The sequence below is a fragment of the Erinaceus europaeus genome, chromosome 14 (assembly GCF_950295315.1).
Source record: "Erinaceus europaeus chromosome 14, mEriEur2.1, whole genome shotgun sequence".
NCBI lineage: Eukaryota > Metazoa > Chordata > Mammalia > Eulipotyphla > Erinaceidae > Erinaceus > Erinaceus europaeus.
Genome location: NC_080175.1, coordinates 100,650,243 through 100,669,663, shown reverse-complemented (window position 1 = coordinate 100,669,663; position 19,421 = coordinate 100,650,243). Strand labels below are relative to the sequence as shown.

The following is a 19,421-nucleotide window of genomic DNA, read 5'->3' as shown; positions in this document are numbered from 1 at the left end:
ACAGGAGGGCGGGCCTCAGCCTCTGAGTGACGTGACTGACAGGAGGGCGGGCCTCAGCCTCTGACTGACGTGACTGACAGGAGGGCGGGCCTCAGCCTCTGACTGACGTGACTGACAGGAGCAGGCGGGCCTCAGCCTCTGAGTGACGTGACTGACAGGAGGGCGGGCCTCAGCCTCTGAGTGACGTGACTGACAGGTGGGCGGGCCTCAGCCTCTGAGTGACGTGACTGACAGGAGGGCGGGCCTCAGCCTCTGACTGACGTGACTGACAGGAGGGCAGGCCTCAGCCTCTGACTGACGTGACTGACAGGAGGGCGGGCCTCAGCCTCTGACGTGAAGGCCGCGGGTGCAGACGTGCCTGACGCGGAGGGATGGGGCGGCGTTGCTGAGGGGAGGTGCGGCCCTGAGGCGCATGGAGTCTGTTGGCCGAGGGAGCTGGGCGGCCCCGGACGTGAGCGGAGCCTGTACTGAGGAGGCGCCTCGGCCGGGCGCACGGCCGCGACCTGCAGCTGCTCGGTCCTGCGCGCGGCGCTTCTGTCCCTCCGGATCCGGGCGGAACCACTCTGCCGGGTCCCGGCTTCCGGGGGGACTCGCCGAGGCTGACAAGCGGGCGGGCGCGGGGGCGGGACTTCCGCCCACGGTTCCGGCGCCGCCTCCGGGCGTCTCCCCGCAACCCCCGGACTCCCGGCGGTGACGCGGCGCCCGGGCCTCGGCGACAGGGCGACCGGCCGCGAGCGAAGGTGAGAACGAGGCGAGTGTGGGACCCGCGGCTTCCCGGGCGGCCGGTGCCTGGGAGGGGACGGGACACCGGCGGGGACACCGGGCTAGGACGGCGGGGACCCCTGGGGTCGGGACAGCGGGGCCCTGTGACCCCGTGCAGCTGTGACCCTGTGACCCCGTGCAGCTTTGACCCCGTGCAGCTGCGTCCCGGTGACCCCAAGCAGCCGTGCCCTCGTGCAGCTGCGACCCCGAGGTCGGGACAGAGGGGTCCCTGTGACCCCGTACAGCTGTGACCCTAGTACAACTTGTGACCCCGTGCAACTGCGACCCTGTGACCTATGTAGTTGTGACCGTGTGACCCCAGTGCAGCTGTGACCCCCACTGTCGCTGTGACCCCGTGCAGCTGTGACCCCGTGTAGCTGTGACCCCGGTCTAGCTGTGAACCCGTTGTAGCTGTGACCCCAGTGTAGCTGTGACCCCGTTGTAGCTGTGACCCCAGTGTAGCTGTGACCCCGTTGTAGCTGTGACCCCAGTGTAGCTGTGACCCCGGTGTAGCTGTGACCCCAGTGTAGCTGTGACCCCGTATAGCTGTGACCCCGTTGTAGCTGTGACCCCAGTGTAGCTGTGACCCCGTGCAGCTGTGACCCCGGTGTAGCTGTGATCCCGGTGTAGCTGTGACCCCAGTGTGGCGGTGACCCCACTGTGGCTGTGACCCCAGTGTGGCTGTGACCCTGGTGTAACTGTGACCCCAGTGTGGAGATGACCCCGTGTAGTTGTGACCCACGTGTAGCCGTGGGCGTTGGGTCTGACCCGGGAGCAGGGGCAGAGGCTGGGAGCTGCGTGTGGAGGTGGTGAGGGGACTGTGAGCCGCGGTGACCTGGGGGAGCCAACCCCGGAGTGTGGAGACCTGGCTGCGGGCCTGAGGCTCTAAGAGGCTCTGACCTGGGAGCAATGCCTTTGCAACATGAGGGACCCAACGCCCAACATGGACGGGGTGTGGGGTGGCCCTGTGCCCAGGGGCCCTGTAGTGGAGGAGTACGTGTGTCTATCTGTGTGTCCCTCGGTGTATATCTGTGTCTGTGTGTCCCTCTGTGTATATCTGTGTCCGTGTGTGCCTCTGTGTATATCTGTGTCCGTGTGTGCCTCTGTGTATATCTGTGTCTGTGTGTCCCTCTGTGTGTATCTGTGTCCGTGTGTCCCTCTGTGTGTATCTGTGTCCATGTGTGACTCTGTGTATATCTGTGTCTGTGTGTGCCTCTATGTGTATCTGTGTCTGTGTGTGCCTCTGTGTATATCTGTGTCCGTGTGTGCCTCTGTGTATATCTGTGTCTGTGTGTCCCTCTGTGTGTATCTGTGTCCGTGTGTGCCTCTGTGTATATCTGTGTCCGTGTGTGCCTCTGTGTATATCTGTGTCTGTGCTTCTGTGTATATCTGTTTTTGTGTGTGCCTCTGTGTATATCTGTTTTTGTGTGTGCCTCTGTGTGTATCTGTGTCCGTGTGTGCCTCTGTGTATATCTGTGTCTGTGTGTGCCTCTGTGTATATCTGTGTCTGTGTGTGCCTCTGTGTATATCTGTGTCCGTGTGTGCCTCTGTGTATATCTGTGTCTGTGCTTCTGTGTATATCTGTTTTTGTGTGTGCTTCTGTGTATATCTGTTTTTGTGTGTGCCTCTGTGTATATCTGTTTTTGTGTGTGCCTCTGTGTATATCTGTGTCCGTGTGTGCCTCTGTGTATATCTGTGTCTGTGTGTGCCTCTGTGTATATCTGTGTCTGTGTGTGCCTCTGTGTATATCTGTTTTCGTGTGTGCCTCTGTGTATATCTGTGTCCGTGTGTGCCTCTATGTGTATCTGTGTCCGTGTGTGCCTCTGTGTATATCTGTGTCCGTGTGTGCCTCTGTGTATATCTGTGTCTGTGTGTCCCTCTGTGTGTATCTGTGTCTGTGTGTGCCTCTGTGTATATCTGTGCCCGTGTGTGCCTCTGTGTGTATCTGTGTCTGTGTGTCCCTTTGTGTGTATCTGTGTGTGTGTGTGCCTCTGTGTATATCTGTGCCCGTGTGTGCCTCTGTGTATATCTGTGTCCGTGTGTGCCTCTGTGTATATCTGTGTCTGTGTGTCCCTCTGTGTGTATCTGTGTCTGTGTGTGCCTCTGTGTATATCTGTGCCCGTGTGTGCCTCTGTGTGTATCTGTGTCCGTGTGTGCCTCTGTGTATATCTGTGTCTGTGCTTCTGTGTATATCTGTGTCCGTGTGTGCCTCTGTGTATATCTATGTCCGTGTGTGCCTCTGTGTATATCTGTGTCCGTGTGTGCCTCTGTGTATATCTGTGTCTGTGTGTCCCTCTGTGTGTTCTGTGTCTGTGTGTCCCTCTGTGTATATCTGTGTCCGTGTGTGCCTCTGTGTATATCTGTGTCTGTGTGTCCCTCTGTGTGTATCTGTGTCTGTGTGTGCCTCTGTGTATATCTGTGTCCGTGTGTGCCTCTGTGTATATCTGTTTTCGTGTGTGCCTCTGTGTATATCTGTGTCCGTGTGTGCCTCTGTGTATATCTGTGTCTGTGCTTCTGTGTATATCTGTTTTTGTGTGTGCTTCTGTGTATATCTGTTTTTGTGTGTGCCTCTGTGTATATCTGTGTCCGTGTGTGCCTCCGTGTATATCTGTGTCCGTGTGTCCCTCCGTGTATATCTGTGTCCGTGTGTGCCTCTGTGTATATCTGTGTCCGTGTGTCCCTCTGTGTATATCTGTGTCCGTGTGTGCCTCTGTGTATATCTGTGTCTGTGTGTGCCTCTGTGTATATCTGTGTTCGTGTGTGCCTCTGTGTATATCTGTGTCTGTGTGTGCCTCTGTGTATATCTGTGTCCGTGTGTGCCTCTGTGTATATCTGTGTCTGTGTGTCCCTCTGTGTGTATCTGTGTCCGTGTGTGCCTCTGTGTGTATCTGTGTCCGTGTGTGCCTCTGTGTATATCTGTGTCCGTGTGTGCCTCTGTGTATATCTGTGTCCGTGTGTGCCTCTGTGTATATCTGTGTATGTGTGTCCCTCTGTGTGTATCTGTGTCTGTGTGTGCCTCTGTGTATATCTGTGTCCGTGTGTGCCTCTGTGTGTATCTGTGTCCGTGTGTGCCTCTGTGTATATCTGTGTCCGATGTGCCTCTGTGTATATCTGTGTCTGTGCTTCTGTGTATATCTGTTTTTGTGTGTGCTTCTGTGTATATCTGTTTTTGTGTGTGCCTCTGTGTATATCTGTGTCCGTGTGTGCCTCTGTGTATATCTGTGTCCGTGTGTGCCTCTGTGTATATCTGTGTCCGTGTGTGCCTCTGTGTATATCTGTGTCTGTGTGTCCCTCTGTGTGTATCTGTGTCTGTGTGTGCCTCTGTGTATATCTGTGCCCGTGTGTGCCTCTGTGTGTATCTGTGTCCGTGTGTGCCTCTGTGTATATCTGTGTCTGTGCTTCTGTGTATATCTGTGTCCGTGTGTGCCTCTGTGTATATCTGTGTCCGTGTGTGCCTCTGTGTATATCTGTGTCCGTGTGTGCCTCTGTGTATATCTGTGTCTGTGTGTCCCTCTGTGTGTTCTGTGTCTGTGTGTACCTCTGTGTATATCTGTGTCCGTGTGTGCCTCTGTGTATATCTGTGTCTGTGTGTCCCTCTGTGTGTATCTGTGTCTGTGTGTGCCTCTGTGTATATCTGTTTCCGTGTGTGCCTCTGTGTATATCTATGTCCGTGTGTGCCTCTGTGTATATCTGTTTTCGTGTGTGCCTCTGTGTATATCTGTTTTCGTGTGTTCCTCTGTGTATATCTGTGTCCGTGTGTGCCTCTGTGTATATCTGTGTCTGTGCTTCTGTGTATATCTGTTTTTGTGTGTGCTTCTGTGTATATCTGTTTTTGTGTGTGCCTCTGTGTATATCTGTGTCCGTGTGTGCCTCTGTGTATATCTGTGTCCGTGTGTGCCTCTGTGTATATCTGTTTTCGTGTGTGCCTCTGTGTATATCTGTGTCCGTGTGTGCCTCTGTGTATATCTGTGTCCGTGTGTGCCTCTGTGTATATCTGTTTTCGTGTGTGCCTCTGTGTATATCTGTTTTCGTGTGTGCCTCTGTGTATATCTGTGTCCGTGTGTGCCTCTGTGTATATCTGTGTCTGTGCTTCTGTGTATATCTGTTTTTGTGTGTGCTTCTGTGTATATCTGTGTCCGTGTGTGCCTCTGTGTATATCTGTGTCCGTGTGTGCCTCTGTGTATATCTGTGTCTGTGTGTCCCTCTGTGTATATCTATCTGTGTCTGTGTGTGACTCTGCGGATATCTGTTTTCGTGTGTGCCTCTGTGTATATCTGTGTCTGTGTGTCCCTCCGTGTATATCTGTGTCCGTGTGTGCCTCTGTGTATATCTGTGTCCGTGTGTCCCTCTGTGTATATCTGTTTCCGTGTGTGCCTCTGTGTATATCTGTGTCCGTGTGTGCCTCTGTGTATATCTGTGTCCGTGTGTGCCTCTGTGTATATCTGTGTCTGTGTGTGCCTCTGTGTATATCTGTGTCTGTGTGTGCCTCTGTGTATATCTGTGTCTGTGTGTGCCTCTGTGTATATCTGTGTCCGTGTGTGCCTCTGTGTATATCTGTGTCTGTGTGTGCCTCTGTGTATATCTGTGTCCGTGTGTGCCTCTGTGTATATCTGTGTCTGTGTGTCCCTCTGTGTGTATCTGTGTCCGTGTGTGCCTCTGTGTGTATCTGTGTCCGTGTGTGCCTCTGTGTATATCTGTGTCCGTGTGTCCCTCTGTGTATATCTGTGTCTGTGTGTCCCTCTGTGTGTATCTGTGTCTGTGTGTGCCTCTGTGTATATCTGTGTCCGTGTGTGCCTCTGTGTGTATCTGTGTCCGTGTGTGCCTCTGTGTATATCTGTGTCCGTGTGTGCCTCTGTGTATATCTGTGTCCGTGTGTGCCTCTGTGTATATCTGTTTTTGTGTGTGCTTCTGTGTATATCTGTTTTTGTGTGTGCTTCTGTGTATATCTGTTTTCGTGTGTGCCTCTGTGTATATCTGTGTCCGTGTGTGCCTCCGTGTATATCTGTGTCCGTGTGTGCCTCTGTGTATATCTGTGTCCGTGTGTCCCTCTGTGTATATCTGTGTCCGTGTGTGCCTCTGTGTATATCTGTGTCCGTGTGTCCCTCTGTGTGTATCTGTGTCTGTGTGTGCCTCTGTGTATATCTGTGTCCGTGTGTGCCTCTGTGTATATCTGTTTTCGTGTGTGCCTCTGTGTATATCTGTGTCTGTGTGTCCCTCTGTGTGTATCTGTGTCTGTGTGTGCCTCTGTGTATATCTGTGTCTGTGTGTGCCTCTGTGTATATCTGTGTCTGTGTGTGCCTCTGTGTATATCTGTGTCCGTGTGTGCCTCTGTGTATATCTGTGTCCGTGTGTGCCTCTGTGTATATCTGTGTCCGTGTGTCCCTCTGTGTATATCTGTGTCCGTGTGTGCCTCTGTGTATATCTGTGTCTGTGTGTCCCTCTGTGTGTATCTGTGTCTGTGTGTGCCTCTGTGTATATCTGTGTCCGTGTGTGCCTCTGTGTATATCTGTGTCCGTGTGTGCCTCTGTGTATATCTGTTTTCGTGTGTGCCTCTGTGTATATCTGTGTCCGTGTGTGCCTCTGTGTATATCTGTGTCCGTGTGTGCCTCTGTGTATATCTGTGTCCGTGTGTGCCTCTGTGTGTATCTGTGTCCGTGTGTGCCTCTGTGTATATCTGTGTCCGTGTGTGCCTCTGTGTATATCTGTGTCCGTGTGTGCCTCTGTGTATATCTGTGTCTGTGTGTCCCTCTGTGTGTATCTGTTTCTGTGTGTGCCTCTGTGTATATCTGTGTCCGTGTGTGCCTCTGTGTGTATCTGTGTCCGTGTGTGCCTCTGTGTATATCTGTGTCCGTGTGTGCCTCTGTGTATATCTGTGTCCGTGTGTGCCTCTGTGTATATCTGTGTCTGTGCTTCTGTGTATATCTGTTTTTGTGTGTGCTTCTGTGTATATCTGTTTTTGTGTGTGCCTCTGTGTATATCTGTGTCCGTGTGTGCCTCTGTGTATATCTGTGTCCGTGTGTGCCTCTGTGTATATCTGTGTCCGTGTGTCCCTCTGTGTATATCTGTGTCCGTGTGTGCCTCTGTGTATATCTGTGTCTGTGTGTCCCTCTGTGTGTATCTGTGTCCGTGTGTGCCTCTGTGTATATCTGTGTCCGTGTGTGCCTCTGTGTATATCTGTTTTCGTGTGTCCCTCTGTGTATATCTGTTTTCGTGTGTGCCTCTGTGTATATCTGTGTCCGTGTGTGCCTCTGTGTATATCTGTGTCCGTGTGTGCCTCTGTGTATATCTGTGTCCGTGTGTGCCTCTGTGTGTATCTGTGTCTGTGTGTGCCTCTGTGTATATCTGTGTCCGTGTGTGCCTCTGTGTATATCTGTGTCCGTGTGTGCCTCTGTGTATATCTGTGTCTGTGTGTCCCTCTGTGTGTATCTGTTTCTGTGTGTGCCTCTGTGTATATCTGTGTCTGTGTGTGCCTCTGTGTATATCTATGTCCGTGTGTGCCTCTGTGTATATCTGTTTTCGTGTGTGCCTCTGTGTATATCTGTGTCTGTGTGTGCCTCTGTGTATATCTGTGTCCGTGTGTGCCTCTGTGTATATCTGTGTCTGTGTGTGCCTCTGTGTATATCTGTGTCCGTGTGTGCCTCTGTGTATATCTGTGTCTGTGTGTGCCTCTGTGTATATCTGTGTCCGTGTGTGCCTCTGTGTATATCTGTGTCCGTGTGTGCATCTGTGTATATCTGTGTCCGTGTGTGCCTCTGTGTATATCTGTGTCTGTGCTTCTGTGTATATCTGTTTTTGTGTGTGCTTCTGTGTATATCTGTTTTTGTGTGTGCCTCTGTGTGTATCTGTGTCCGTGAGTGCCTCTGTGTATATCTGTGTCCGTGTGTGCCTCTGTGTATATCTCTTTCCGTGTGTGCCTCTGTGTATATCTGTTTTTGTGTGTGCCTCTGTGTATATCTGTGTCCGTGTGTGCCTCTGTGTATATCTGTGTCTGTGCTTCTGTGTATATCTGTTTTTGTGTGTGCTTCTGTGTATATCTGTTTTTGTGTGTGCCTCTGTGTATATCTGTGTCCGTGTGTGCGTCTGTGTATATCTTTGTCTGTGTGTGCCTCTGTGTATATCTGTTTTCGTGTGTGCCTCTGTGTATATCTGTGTCCGTCTGTGCCTCTGTGTATATCTGTGTCCGTGTGTGCCTCTGTGTATATCTGTTTTCGTGTGTGCCTCTGTGTATATCTGTTTTCGTGTGTGCCTCTGTGTATATCTGTGTCCGTGTGTGCCTCTGTGTATATCTGTGTCTGTGCTTCTGTGTATATCTGTTTTTGTGTGTGCTTCTGTGTATATCTGTGTCCGTGTGTGCCTCTGTGTATATCTGTGTCCGTGTGTGCCTCTGTGTATATCTGTGTCTGTGTGTCCCTCTGTGTATATCTATCTGTGTCTGTGTGTGACTCTGCGGATATCTGTTTTCGTGTGTGCCTCTATGTATATCTGTGTCTGTGTGTCCCTTCGTGTATATCTGTGTCCGTGTGTGCCTCTGTGTATATCTGTTTTCGTGTGTGCCTCTGTGTATATCTGTGTCCGTGTGTGCCTCTGTGTATATCTGTGTCTGTGTGTGCCTCTGTGTATATCTGTGTCCGTGTGTGCCTCTGTGTGTATCTGTGTCCGTGTGTGCCTCTGTGTATATCTGTGTCTGTGTGTGCCTCTGTGTATATCTGTGTCTGTGTGTGCCTCTGTGTATATCTGTGTCCGTGTGTGCCTCTGTGTGTATCTGTGTCCGTGTGTGCCTCTGTGTATATCTGTGTCCGTGTGTGCCTCTGTGTGTATCTGTGTCCGTGTGTGCCTCTGTGTATATCTGTGTCCGTGTGTGCCTCTGTGTATATCTGTGTCCGTGTGTCCCTCTGTGTATATCTGTGTCCGTGTGTGCCTCTGTGTATATCTGTGTCTGTGTGTCCCTCTGTGTGTATCTGTGTCCGTGTGTGCCTCTGTGTATATCTGTGTCCGTGTGTGCCTCTGTGTATATCTGTTTTCGTGTGTGCCTCTGTGTATATCTGTTTTCGTGTGTGCCTCTGTGTATATCTGTTTTCGTGTGTGCCTCTGTGTATATCTGTTTTCGTGTGTGCCTCTGTGTATATCTGTTTTTGTGTGTGCCTCTGTGTATATCTGTGTCCGTGTGTGCCTCTGTGTGTATCTGTGTCTGTGTGTGCCTCTGTGTATATCTGTGTCCGTGTGTGCCTCTGTGTGTATCTGTGTCTGTGTGCCTCTGTGTATATCTGTGTCTGTGTGTACCTCTGTGTATATCTGTGTCTGTGTGTCCCTCTGTGTGTATCTGTGTCTGTGTGTGCCTCTGTGTATATCTGTGTCCGTGTGTGCCTCTGTGTATATCTGTGTCCGTGTGTGCCTCTGTGTGTATCTGTGTCTGTGTGTGCCTCTGTGTATATCTGTGTCCGTGTGTGCCTCTGTGTATATCTGTGTCCGTGTGTGCCTCTGTGTATATCTGTTTTCGTGTGTGCCTCTGTGTATATCTGTTTTCGTGTGTGCCTCTGTGTATATCTGTGTCCGTGTGTGCCTCTGTGTATATCTGTGTCTGTGCTTCTGTGTATATCTGTTTTTGTGTGTGCTTCTGTGTATATCTGTTTTTGTGTGTGCCTCTGTGTATATCTGTGTCCGTGTGTGCCTCTGTGTATATCTGTGTCCATGTGTGCCTCTGTGTATATCTGTGTCCGTGTGTGCCTCTGTGTATATCTGTGTCTGTGCTTCTGTGTATATCTGTTTTTGTGTGTGCTTCTGTGTATATCTGTTTTTGTGTGTGCCTCTGTGTATATCTGTTTTCGTTGTGCCTCTGTGTATATCTGTGTCTGTGTGTCCCTCTGTGTATATCTATCTGTGTCTGTGTGTGACTCTGCGGATATCTGTTTTCGTGTGTGCCTCTGTGTATATCTGTTTCTGTGTGTCCCTCTGTGTATATCTGTTTTTGTGTGTGCCTCTGTGTATATCTGTGTCCGTGTGTGCCTCTGTGTATATCTGTGTCCGTGTGTGCCTCTGTGTATATGTATCTGTTTCCGTGTGCCTCTGTGTATATCTGTGTCCATGTGTGCCTCTGTGTATATCTGTGTCCATGTGTGCCTCTGTGTATATCTATCTGTGTCTGTGTGTGCATGTGGATGTGCGTGTGTATTAGTTTGGAGTTCATCAGTGGCTCTTAGTTTGATTCTGTCTGGACTGACTTCTCAGGTTGGTTAGTGGGAGTTTGCACAGGATTAGTGTTCCTTAATAGGAGTTCACCCTGTTGCTGGAGTTGTGACATCATCTGGTGTGACACCTGATGGCATACTTGTTATTTAAGGCTGGATTTTAAAGCATTCAGGTGTTCAGTGTGAAGGCGGGGTACACAGCACAGTGGCTCAGGTGTTCAGTGTGATGGCGGGGTACACAGCACAGGGGCTCAGTGTGTTTAGTGTGTGGCCAGGTACACAGCACAGGGGCTCAGGTGTTCAGTGTGAAGGCGGGGTACACAGCACAGTGGCTCAGGTGTTCAGTGTGATGGCGGGGTACACAGCACAGGGGCTCAGTGTGTTTAGTGTGTGGCCAGGTACACAGCACAGGGGCTCAGGTGTTCAGTGTGAAGGCGGGGTACACAGCACAGGGGCTCAGGTGTTCAGTGTGGGGCAGGTACACAGCACAGGGGCTCAGGTGTTCAGTATGAAGGCGGGGTACACAGCACTGTGGCTCAGGTGTTCAGTGTGTGGCCAGGTACACAGCACAGGGACTCAGGTGTTCAGTGTGAAGGCGGGGTACACAGCACGGGCTCAGGTGTTCAGTGTGGGGCATGTACACAGCATAGTGACTCAGGTGTTCAGTGTTGGGTGGGTTACACAGCACAGGGGCTGCCGTGTTGCTCTTCTCAGCTTCTGCCTCTGTCCCTGTGAGTGGCGAGGTGCTGTCTGTCCTGGGGCCCCTCAAGGAGGATCTGGGAAGCCAGACAGATGCTGGGATTCGGAAGCTCCACGCTTCACTTCATGTCCGCATTGGCTCTGTCACACTTTCTTGGGGTTGCACTGTTTTTTTTTTTTTTTTTTTTTTTTTTTTTTTTTTACGAGGGGAAAACTGTTTTTGCTTTCTTGTTCAAACAGCCCTTTAAAAGTGTGGAGTAAGCGCTAGATTTCGTTCCTTCTTCCATGAAACTTGTAAGAACCTGACCCCATTCATGATTTCTAGCGGGAGCTGAGGAGCCATGCTATACGTACTGACAAGAATTTACGAACGGTTCATAGAGAAAGCAAGACAGGCAGACACATACTCTCTCTCTCTCTCTCTCTCTCTTTCTCTCTCATGGGGGAGTCACTGTTCCAGGCTGGCTTTTTCAGAGAGACAATGACTCGAACTTGGTTTGCACACACACCAAAGCAGACACCCTCCCAGGTGAGTTCTTTTTCTTTCTTTCTTTTTTTTTTGAGGAGAGGGGCTTTGGGGATTAGAGCTGTGCTTCTCTTTGGCTCTTGGTGGTGCCAGGGGTTGAACCTGAGACCTCTCATGAGCCGGGAGCACTCCTGCTGCTGTCTCCCTGCCCACAGTAACCGTCTGCTGTCATTGATGGCGGTTGATAACAGGTCTGGTATTAGCAGTTGTTTCCCCTCATTCCCCTCACACTCTTCTAGAGTCTGATCCCAAGTCTGTGGTATTCGGATCAAAAGCTGGACAGTCTGCCTTGTCTACTAACAGAAAATTCTTCTTGGGGTCGGATGGTGGCGCAGCAGGTTAAGCGCAGGTGGTGCAAAGCACAAGGACTGGCTAAGGATCCCGGTTCAAGCCCCCAGCTTCCACCTGCAGGGGAGTCACTTCACAGGTCTGCAGGTGTCTGTCTTTCTCTCCCCCTCTCTCTCTTCCCCTCCTCTCTCCATTTCTCTCTGTCCTATTCAACAATGACAACAGCTATGTCAACAATAAGAACTACAACAAGGGCAACAAAATGGGAAAAACGGCCTCCAGGAGCAGTGGATTCGTAGTGCAGGCACCGAGCCCCAGCGATAACTGGAGGCAAAAAGAAAATTATTTTTTCTGAATCAGATGGAAATAGGTCACTTTATTTTATTTTATTCATTTGTTTGCTTTAACCTGGGCCCTGCTCAGCTGTGGCTTATGATGGTGCTGGAGATTGAAGCTGGGACCTCGGCGCCTCAGACAGGAGAGCCGTTTTGCAGAACCCTCATGCTGCCTTCCCAGAGTTTGTGCTGCTGTGACACACATTGGGAGCAACGGAGTTCTGGGGTCTTGATTTCTAGGGGGTTCCTTTCAGACAGCGCAGCAGCGCCCAGCCCCTTCCTGCATCTTCTTCACTTAAAAATCTGTTTCCCCAGGGCCCTGCTCAGCTCTGGCTGTTGGCGGAGTTGCAGGTCGAACTGGCACCCGGCAGCCTCCGGCCGGAAGTGTTTCGCAGGCGCCCGTGCTCTGGCCCCTCCGAGAGCCCTCTGGTTGGCGCGTCCTGTCCCGCCAGGGAAGAAGCAGCCAGGGCTCCTGCGGGCAGATGTTTGCTTGCTTGGTTTTGGGGGAGGACGACAGGCCCAGAGGAGGGGCCGAGCTGGGAGAAGCGGGAGATTCGTGTCTGTCTGCAGCCGGTTCCAGCCGGATTTGACTTTGGCAGCTCCGTCTGTGATCGAAGTCGGCTGCTCTGCCGTTTCCTGGTGTCTGTGTGTCCCTCAGCATCTATCCGAGGGACACACAGACACCGCCAGGGCGGCACCCGCCTCTGCACCTGGCACGCTCTGGGTCTCGCCTCGGCTGTCCCCGGCGCTGCTCTGTCCTTGGTACCGAGGCTGACCTGCCAGCACCTGGGAGCGAGGCGGCCGGGCGTGGGTGCCAGGTATCTGGAGGTGCGCAGAACGGCCGTGTGTTCACACTCGGAACCGCCCCACGCGGGGGACGGACGGACGAGGCGACCGCCCAGGAGACTGGCACTGCACCCTCTCGCTACCGCCCTTTCGGAACGGCTTCTTGGGGCTGCCTCTCAGGAAGGTGCTCAGACCACTCGGACTCCTGAGGGCACTTTCATTTCAGTGTGGGCGCCGGGGCCAGGAGCCAGGATCCACTGACCGTGTCAGGCCACCCATCTGTCCTGTCCTGTTGGGGTCTGAAGAGGTGGCCCCTGACCCAGCCCCATAGCCTCTGGGCGAGTAACCGCTAAGGGAGTCTGTGCGCGCACCGAGTGCTGTACTGTCCTTGCTCCCCACCTTATCTGGCTGGAGAGGCTGGACTGGAGCCCCAGCAGCAACAACACAAGTTTCGTCTGACGGATGAGAAGTGCCAGTGGGATTTATGGTGCCTTTAGGACTTCACGGACACACACAAACACACACACACACACACACAAACACACACACAAAAAAAACAAAAAAAAACCCACAAGTTTAGTCTGATGGATGAGAAGTCCGAGTGGGATTTGTGGCGTCTCTAGGACTTCACGGACACACACACACACACACACACACACACACACACACACACACACACATACAACACAAGTTGAGTCTGATGGATGAGAAGTCCGAGTGAGATTTGTGGCATCTCTAGGACTTCACGGACACACACACACACACACAACAACAACACAAGTTTAGTCTGGCAAATGAGAAGTCCGAGTGGGATTTGTGGTGTCTCTAGGACTTCACGGACACACACACAACACAAGTTTAGTCTGACGGATGAGAAGTCCAAGTGGGATTTGTGGCATCTCTAGGACTTCATGGACACACACACACACACACCAACAACACAAGTTTAGTCTGGCGAATGTGAAGTCCGAGTGGGATTTGTGGCGTCTCTAGGACTTCACGGACACACACATACACACAACAACAACACAAGTTTAGTCTGACGAATGAGAAGTCCGAGTGGGATTTGTGGCGTCTCTAGGACTTCACGGACACACACACTCACACACACACACACACACACACACACACCAACACAAGTTTCATCTGACGGATGAGAAGTTCGAGTGGGATTTGTGGCGCCTTTAGGACTCCACGGACACACACACACACACACAACACAAGTTTAGTCTGACGGATGAGAAGTCTGAGTGGGATTTGTGGCGTCTCTAGGACTTCACGGACACACACACACACACACACAGACACACAACACAAGTTTAGTCTGACGAATAAGAAGTCCGAGTGGGATTTGTGGCGTCTTTAGGACTTCATGGACACACACACACACACACACACACACACACACACACACACACACTGTTGTTAAAACTCGGAGGCTCTTGCTGGGCGGGCTAGCTTCACGGGCGGGTAACAGAGACGCGGAGACAACGGCTGGGCAGGGAAGCTGTATTTCTTTATTCAGGAACAACGATTCACAAACTAAACCAAACTAATCACCAAACAGAACTCTGCTGCCTCTTTCCCCCCGCAGCGGCACCAAGCACTCTCGAACTCTGGAACTCTGGAACCCTCTCGGGGTTCCTTGGGGCGGGGCCAGGAGGGCCCCGCGAAACTAGCAGGACTGATCCAATTTTCTTGGCGGGGGAGAGCTAGAACAACCCAATGTAAAGCATACAACAACACACCACAAGTTTAGTCTGACGGATGAGAAGTCCAAGTGGGATTTGTGGCATCTCTAGTACTTCACGGACACACACACACACACACACACACACACACAGCACAAGTTTAATCTGACGAATGAGAAGTCTGAGTGGCATTGTGGCATCTCTAGGACGGACACACACACACACACACAACACAAGTTTAGTCTGACGAATGAGAAGTTTGAGTGGGATTTGTGGCATCTCTAGGACTTCACGGACACACACACACACACACACACACAATACACAAGTTTAGTCTGACGAATGAGAAATTTGAGTGGGATTTGTGGCGTCTCTAGGACTTCACGGACACACACACACACACAGCACAAGTTTAGTCTGACAGATGAGAAGTCTGAGTGGGATTTGTGGCGTCTCTAGGACTTCACGGACACACACACACACACACACACACACACACGACACCAAAGCTTCCCCGTCGGCGTGGGCTGGACTCACACCTAGGTCATGGGTGGCATGGCAGGCTCTCCCAGCTGAACTGCGTTGCCAGCCCAGCAGGGCACTTTCAAAGCACCATGTTTGCAATGTCAGAAGATGGAGGAGCAGAGATGAAGGAATTCTTTGTTGTTTGAGTGAAATGTCTATGAGAAAATCTTTTTTTTAATTATTAACTTTCCCTTTTTGTTGCCCTTGCTGTTCTGTTGCTGTAGTAGTTATTACTGTTGTCGTTGGATAGGACAGAGAGAAATGGAGGGAGGAGGGGAAGACAGAGAGACGGAGAGAAAGACAGACACCTGCAGACCTGCTTCACCGCCTGTGAAGCGACTCCCCTGCAGGTGGGGAGCCGGGGTTCGAACCGGGATCCTTCCGCCGGTGCTTGCGCTTTGCTGTGGGATTATGAGAAAAGCTTAGCAACCAGGCACTTTCTGTATCAGGACAAGAGTCACGTGTGTTGTATCTGATCGGACCTGGGACCTTGTTGACCTTTAAGGAGCTGAGTGTGACCTTAGTTGGTGCGACCTGCCTTGAGCCTGCACGAAGACGGGAGCCGGACCGCAGAGAGAATCCCCTTTATTCTCTTCTTCAGCTCCAGTCTCGTTGCTGAGGAATGTGGAGAAGGGAGCGCGGCTCCCCCTTTCCTCACAGTAGGTGCCAGTCATCCTGCTTCTCCACAGGGCACTAGGCCTGCGTCCCCGCCGCTGAGCCTCTGGGTTGCGGTGACACCCCAACCACCGGGGTTTCTCCCTGTTCTCCCTGGCTCTGAATGATGTCAGCAGTGTGGCCTCCTCCGGCTTATTCTACTCAACACCATTCCTCCCAGCTCCAGTCACGCTGGTTATTTATGTAAATATCGTATTAGCTGGAACAGAGAGAAATTGAGAGGGGAGGGAGCGAGGGAGGGAGAGGGGAACAGACACCTGTGGCTCTGCTTCACTGCCCAGGGACTGGGGGCTTGAACCCGGGTCCTTGTGCTGCAGTGTGTGAGCTCAACCGGACATGCCACCTCCTACTTCTGTTTATTTCGTGCCACACTGGAGAAGGAACCAAGGGACTCACATATGTGGGACATCACCAAGTGGCCTCCTCAGCCCAGTTTTTAAGTTCTGCATCCTGACAGACAGAGAGAGGGAGAGGGCGAGAGAACGAGAGTAGTGGGACACAGCACAGGAATGCCTGCCATCTATGGAAACCACTCTGGTGCAGTTCCTGGCCCTCCCTGCGGTGCCAGGGGTTGGCTCCTCCTGCCCAGCAAGCTGTCCCTGGGCTCCCAGAGAAACATGTTTTGTTCTTTCAGATTCCAGAGTTCCATTCTTCAAAATAAAGATCACACATTGTTTAGGGACAATCTACACAGATGTCACAAAAAGAAGAAAGAGTTTCCCAACCATAACACAGAGACCCAGAGGAATAGTAGCAGGAGGCGAGAGCAGGAGTGGTTCGGGGACAGGCAGCTCTCAAAGAGCTGCAGCTTCTGGGAGGCAGAGACCCCAGAACGAGACAGGGACGAGACCCGCTGCGCGGAGCCCTGAGCTCTCCCTGACCGCGGAGTTCACGGACAGTCTGTCTGGCCGCCCTGGCCGCTGGTTTTCTCGCTCCCGATCTGTTATTGCCGGCAGGGTCGTCACGGGCTGCACCCTAGGACCTTGCGCCTGGCGGTGTGTGTCCTCTGCTGGGTCTTCATCAACGCTTGAAGGCGGGGGGGTGTGGAGTGGCCTTGCCTGGACTGGATGCTATTGAAGACGACACTTCTTTACTTTACGAGTCGTTTGACGAGCTCGCAGAATAGTTCACCTCTATGGCGCGTCCGCTCGGAGGCTACCCGTCCCCCGCCCAAGCCTTGCTGTTGTGTTATCTTTCCTCTGGTCCCTCTCTGTCTCTCTCTGGTAAAAGCCTGAAGCAAAGAGAGTGCAGGACTTGCGTGCATGAGGTCCCAAGTTCAGCTCCAGAACTGCCCAGTCCGTAGTTTTTCTCTCACTAAGCTGATAAATGTAAAGAAATCTTTGAAAATGATGTCGCAGTCTGCTGGAGACGAGTACTCGCTCTGGCTGGGTCGTGAGCTGCCTGGGTGACTCTTGACGTCTTCTCATCGCCGACTCAGTAACCCGCCCTGAGTAGCAGTCAGTGCAGGCCTCTGCCGTGCAAGTTATTAGTATTTAAAGTAGTTTTGATGTATTATCAACAGTCATTAATTTATTAATTAATTAACATGTTATTAACAGTTTATGACAAGGTTGAGTTCCACGCCACACCCACCACCAAAGCCCTGTCTCCCCACCCTTCCTGGTGTGCAAACAGAAGTGGCCGCCAAGCCGTCAGGCTGGCGCTCGTGGCAGGCCCCTCAGACAGTGAGGTAGGCGGACGGGCCTCGGTAGCTTCCAGAAAGACTGGCTGCAGTGAGGAGGAGCCGGTCGTCATCACGGGAGAGGCCTTTGCCCACACTTTAATCTGATCTGTGATAAAGGACGTTTCTGGGTGGAGCCGTCTTTGACTTTAAACTTTGTGTTTTCATGTCCGCTTACTATTTAACCAGGACTCATGGGTGCCGGTCTCCAGGAATGAGGTCGGGTTTCTTGGAGATCTTGTCACACTGCCACTTGGAAAAGGAAGTGGCACAGTCATAGGTGTGTAGCTGACACCCTCTTCAGGAAGGCCTCGTGGAGGCAGTGAGGCAGCAGAATGTCCTCCTGTCTGACATGAGGCCGTTTTTCCCGCTCTTGAGCACTTTGTGGGCAGAGATGGCGGTTGCTGAGTGAAGTCTCCCTGCCAGACTTGCTCGGCCTATTCCTCTCTCCCTGGCTTTCTCGAGCCCGTGTTCCAGGTGGGCTATGTAGCGAGCACAGGCGGCGCTGGTCAGGGAGGAGAACGCCTCGGCCGGCAGATCAGCCGTGGGCATCATTGTGCAGAGAGACCGTGCGTGTGTGTGCCGAGAGCTTCCCCGGCGGAGACCCAGCTGCTCACGGCCAGAGCGGGGCCGGCGCTGGCTTCTTCCTCTCCCTGTGTGTCTCCTGTGAGACTCTGGGAGACTCCCTCCCTGAGTACTGAGCACGGGTGGTGCCTCTCAGGACGTCGGCGGTGGTGCAGGTCGCCTGGCTTCTTCCTCTCCCTGTGTCCCCTGTGAGACTCTGGGAGACTCCCTCCCTGAGTACTGAGCACGGGTGGTGCCTCTCAGGACGTCGGCGGTGGTGCAGGTCGCCTGGCTTCTTCCTCTCCCTGTGTGTCTCCTGTGAGACTCTGGGAGACTCTCTCCCTGAGTACTGAGCACGGTCGGTGCCTCTCAGGACGTCGGCGGTGGTGCAGGTCGCCTGGCTTCTTCCTCTCCCTGTGTCTCCTGTGAGACTCTGTGAGACTCTCTCCCTGAGTACTGAGCACGGGTGGTGCCTCTCAGGACGTCGGCCGTGGTGCAGGTCGCCTACCTCGATGCTTTGAGTCAGCCAGAGCCGTGGAAGTGGCGGGTGCAGTCGGCCGTCTGGAACGTGAACTGCGGAATCGATCCGTGTGTGTTGACATCTGTCTGTTGGCCACTGGCTACAGGCTTCTGTCCCACCCAATAAAATAAACTTCGTTTTCTCTTTTCATGAGAAGATGGATGCACAGAGCTCAGCGAAAGTCAGCACGAGGAAGAGGAGGAAAGAAGTACCTGGACCCAATGGGGCAGCAGAGGAAGACGGGACGCCTCCCAAAATGCCGCGCTGTGCAATCGTAAGAAGCGACTCTGTCGAACCCCGGACCTGGCGTGGGGGGGCAGCTAGAGCTCTGGCGAGGCCGGGGTCGCGGCCTCCGTACGTGACGGGAGCGTTGACGCTCAGTGAGTGGGAGCAACGGTCTTCACCTTATTCAGAACCTTACACTTGCTCACGATTGGAGCTTTTTTAGTGTTTTATCTTTTATTAGTGATTTAATCATTTATTTACGAGATTATAATCGTAATAGGGGTGTAATTCCACACAGTTCCCACCACCAGAGCTCCCTGTCCCCTCCCCTCCACTGGAAGCTCCCCTGTTCTTTATCCCTCTGGGAGCAGGGACCCAAATTCTCTATGGGGAGCAGAAGGTGGGAGTGCTGGCTTCTGTAGTTGCTTCTCCACTGGATATGGGTGTTGGCAGGTGGACCCACACCCCCAGCCTGTGTCTGTCTGTCTGTCCCTAGTGGGACAGGGCTCTGGGGTGGGGGGTTCCAGGACACATGGTGACGGCGTCTGCCCGGGGAGGGCAGGGTGGCGTCATGGCGGCATCTGCAGCTTGGTGGCTGAGAGGCCGTGAGATACAAAGCGGGACAAAGTGTTTAACAAACAGGAGCCATAACGTCGGGACAGAGCAGGTGAAAGCAGGGGCCTTCGGGTACAAGGGAGCTGGGAGTCTATTTTGAGAGGCTCCTAGGAGCCTCTGTCTGAATTCAGGCTCATGAAATGGAGAGGCAGGCGGTGCTCTGCTCCAGGCCTTCAGGTTCCTCGTTGCTGCTCCCCCTGCATCGCTCTCCGCTCTGCCGTCTGTCTCTGTCCTGTCTCTGTCCGTCTCTGTCCTGTCTCTGTCCTGTCTCTGTCTCTGTCCTGTCTCTGTCCGTCTGTCCTGCGCTGCGACTCCTGCCCGTGCTCCTTGTACGAGGCCTGCTG

At 52.6% G+C, this 19,421-nt stretch overlaps 1 protein-coding gene across 1 annotated transcript in view; it reads left to right on the top strand.

Moving 5' to 3' along the window:
• The first annotated feature begins 340 nt into the window (after nt 1-340).
• PCYT1A (phosphate cytidylyltransferase 1A, choline) overlaps nt 341-19,421 on the top strand; it is a 34,079-nt gene continuing 14,998 nt past the window's right edge. Inside the window, exons 1-2 of the mRNA XM_060172205.1 lie at nt 341-731; nt 18,392-18,511. Coding sequence (XP_060028188.1) covers nt 18,395-18,511 — 117 coding nt within the window. The 5' untranslated portion in view covers nt 341-731; nt 18,392-18,394. The remainder of the gene's footprint in view (nt 732-18,391; nt 18,512-19,421) is intronic.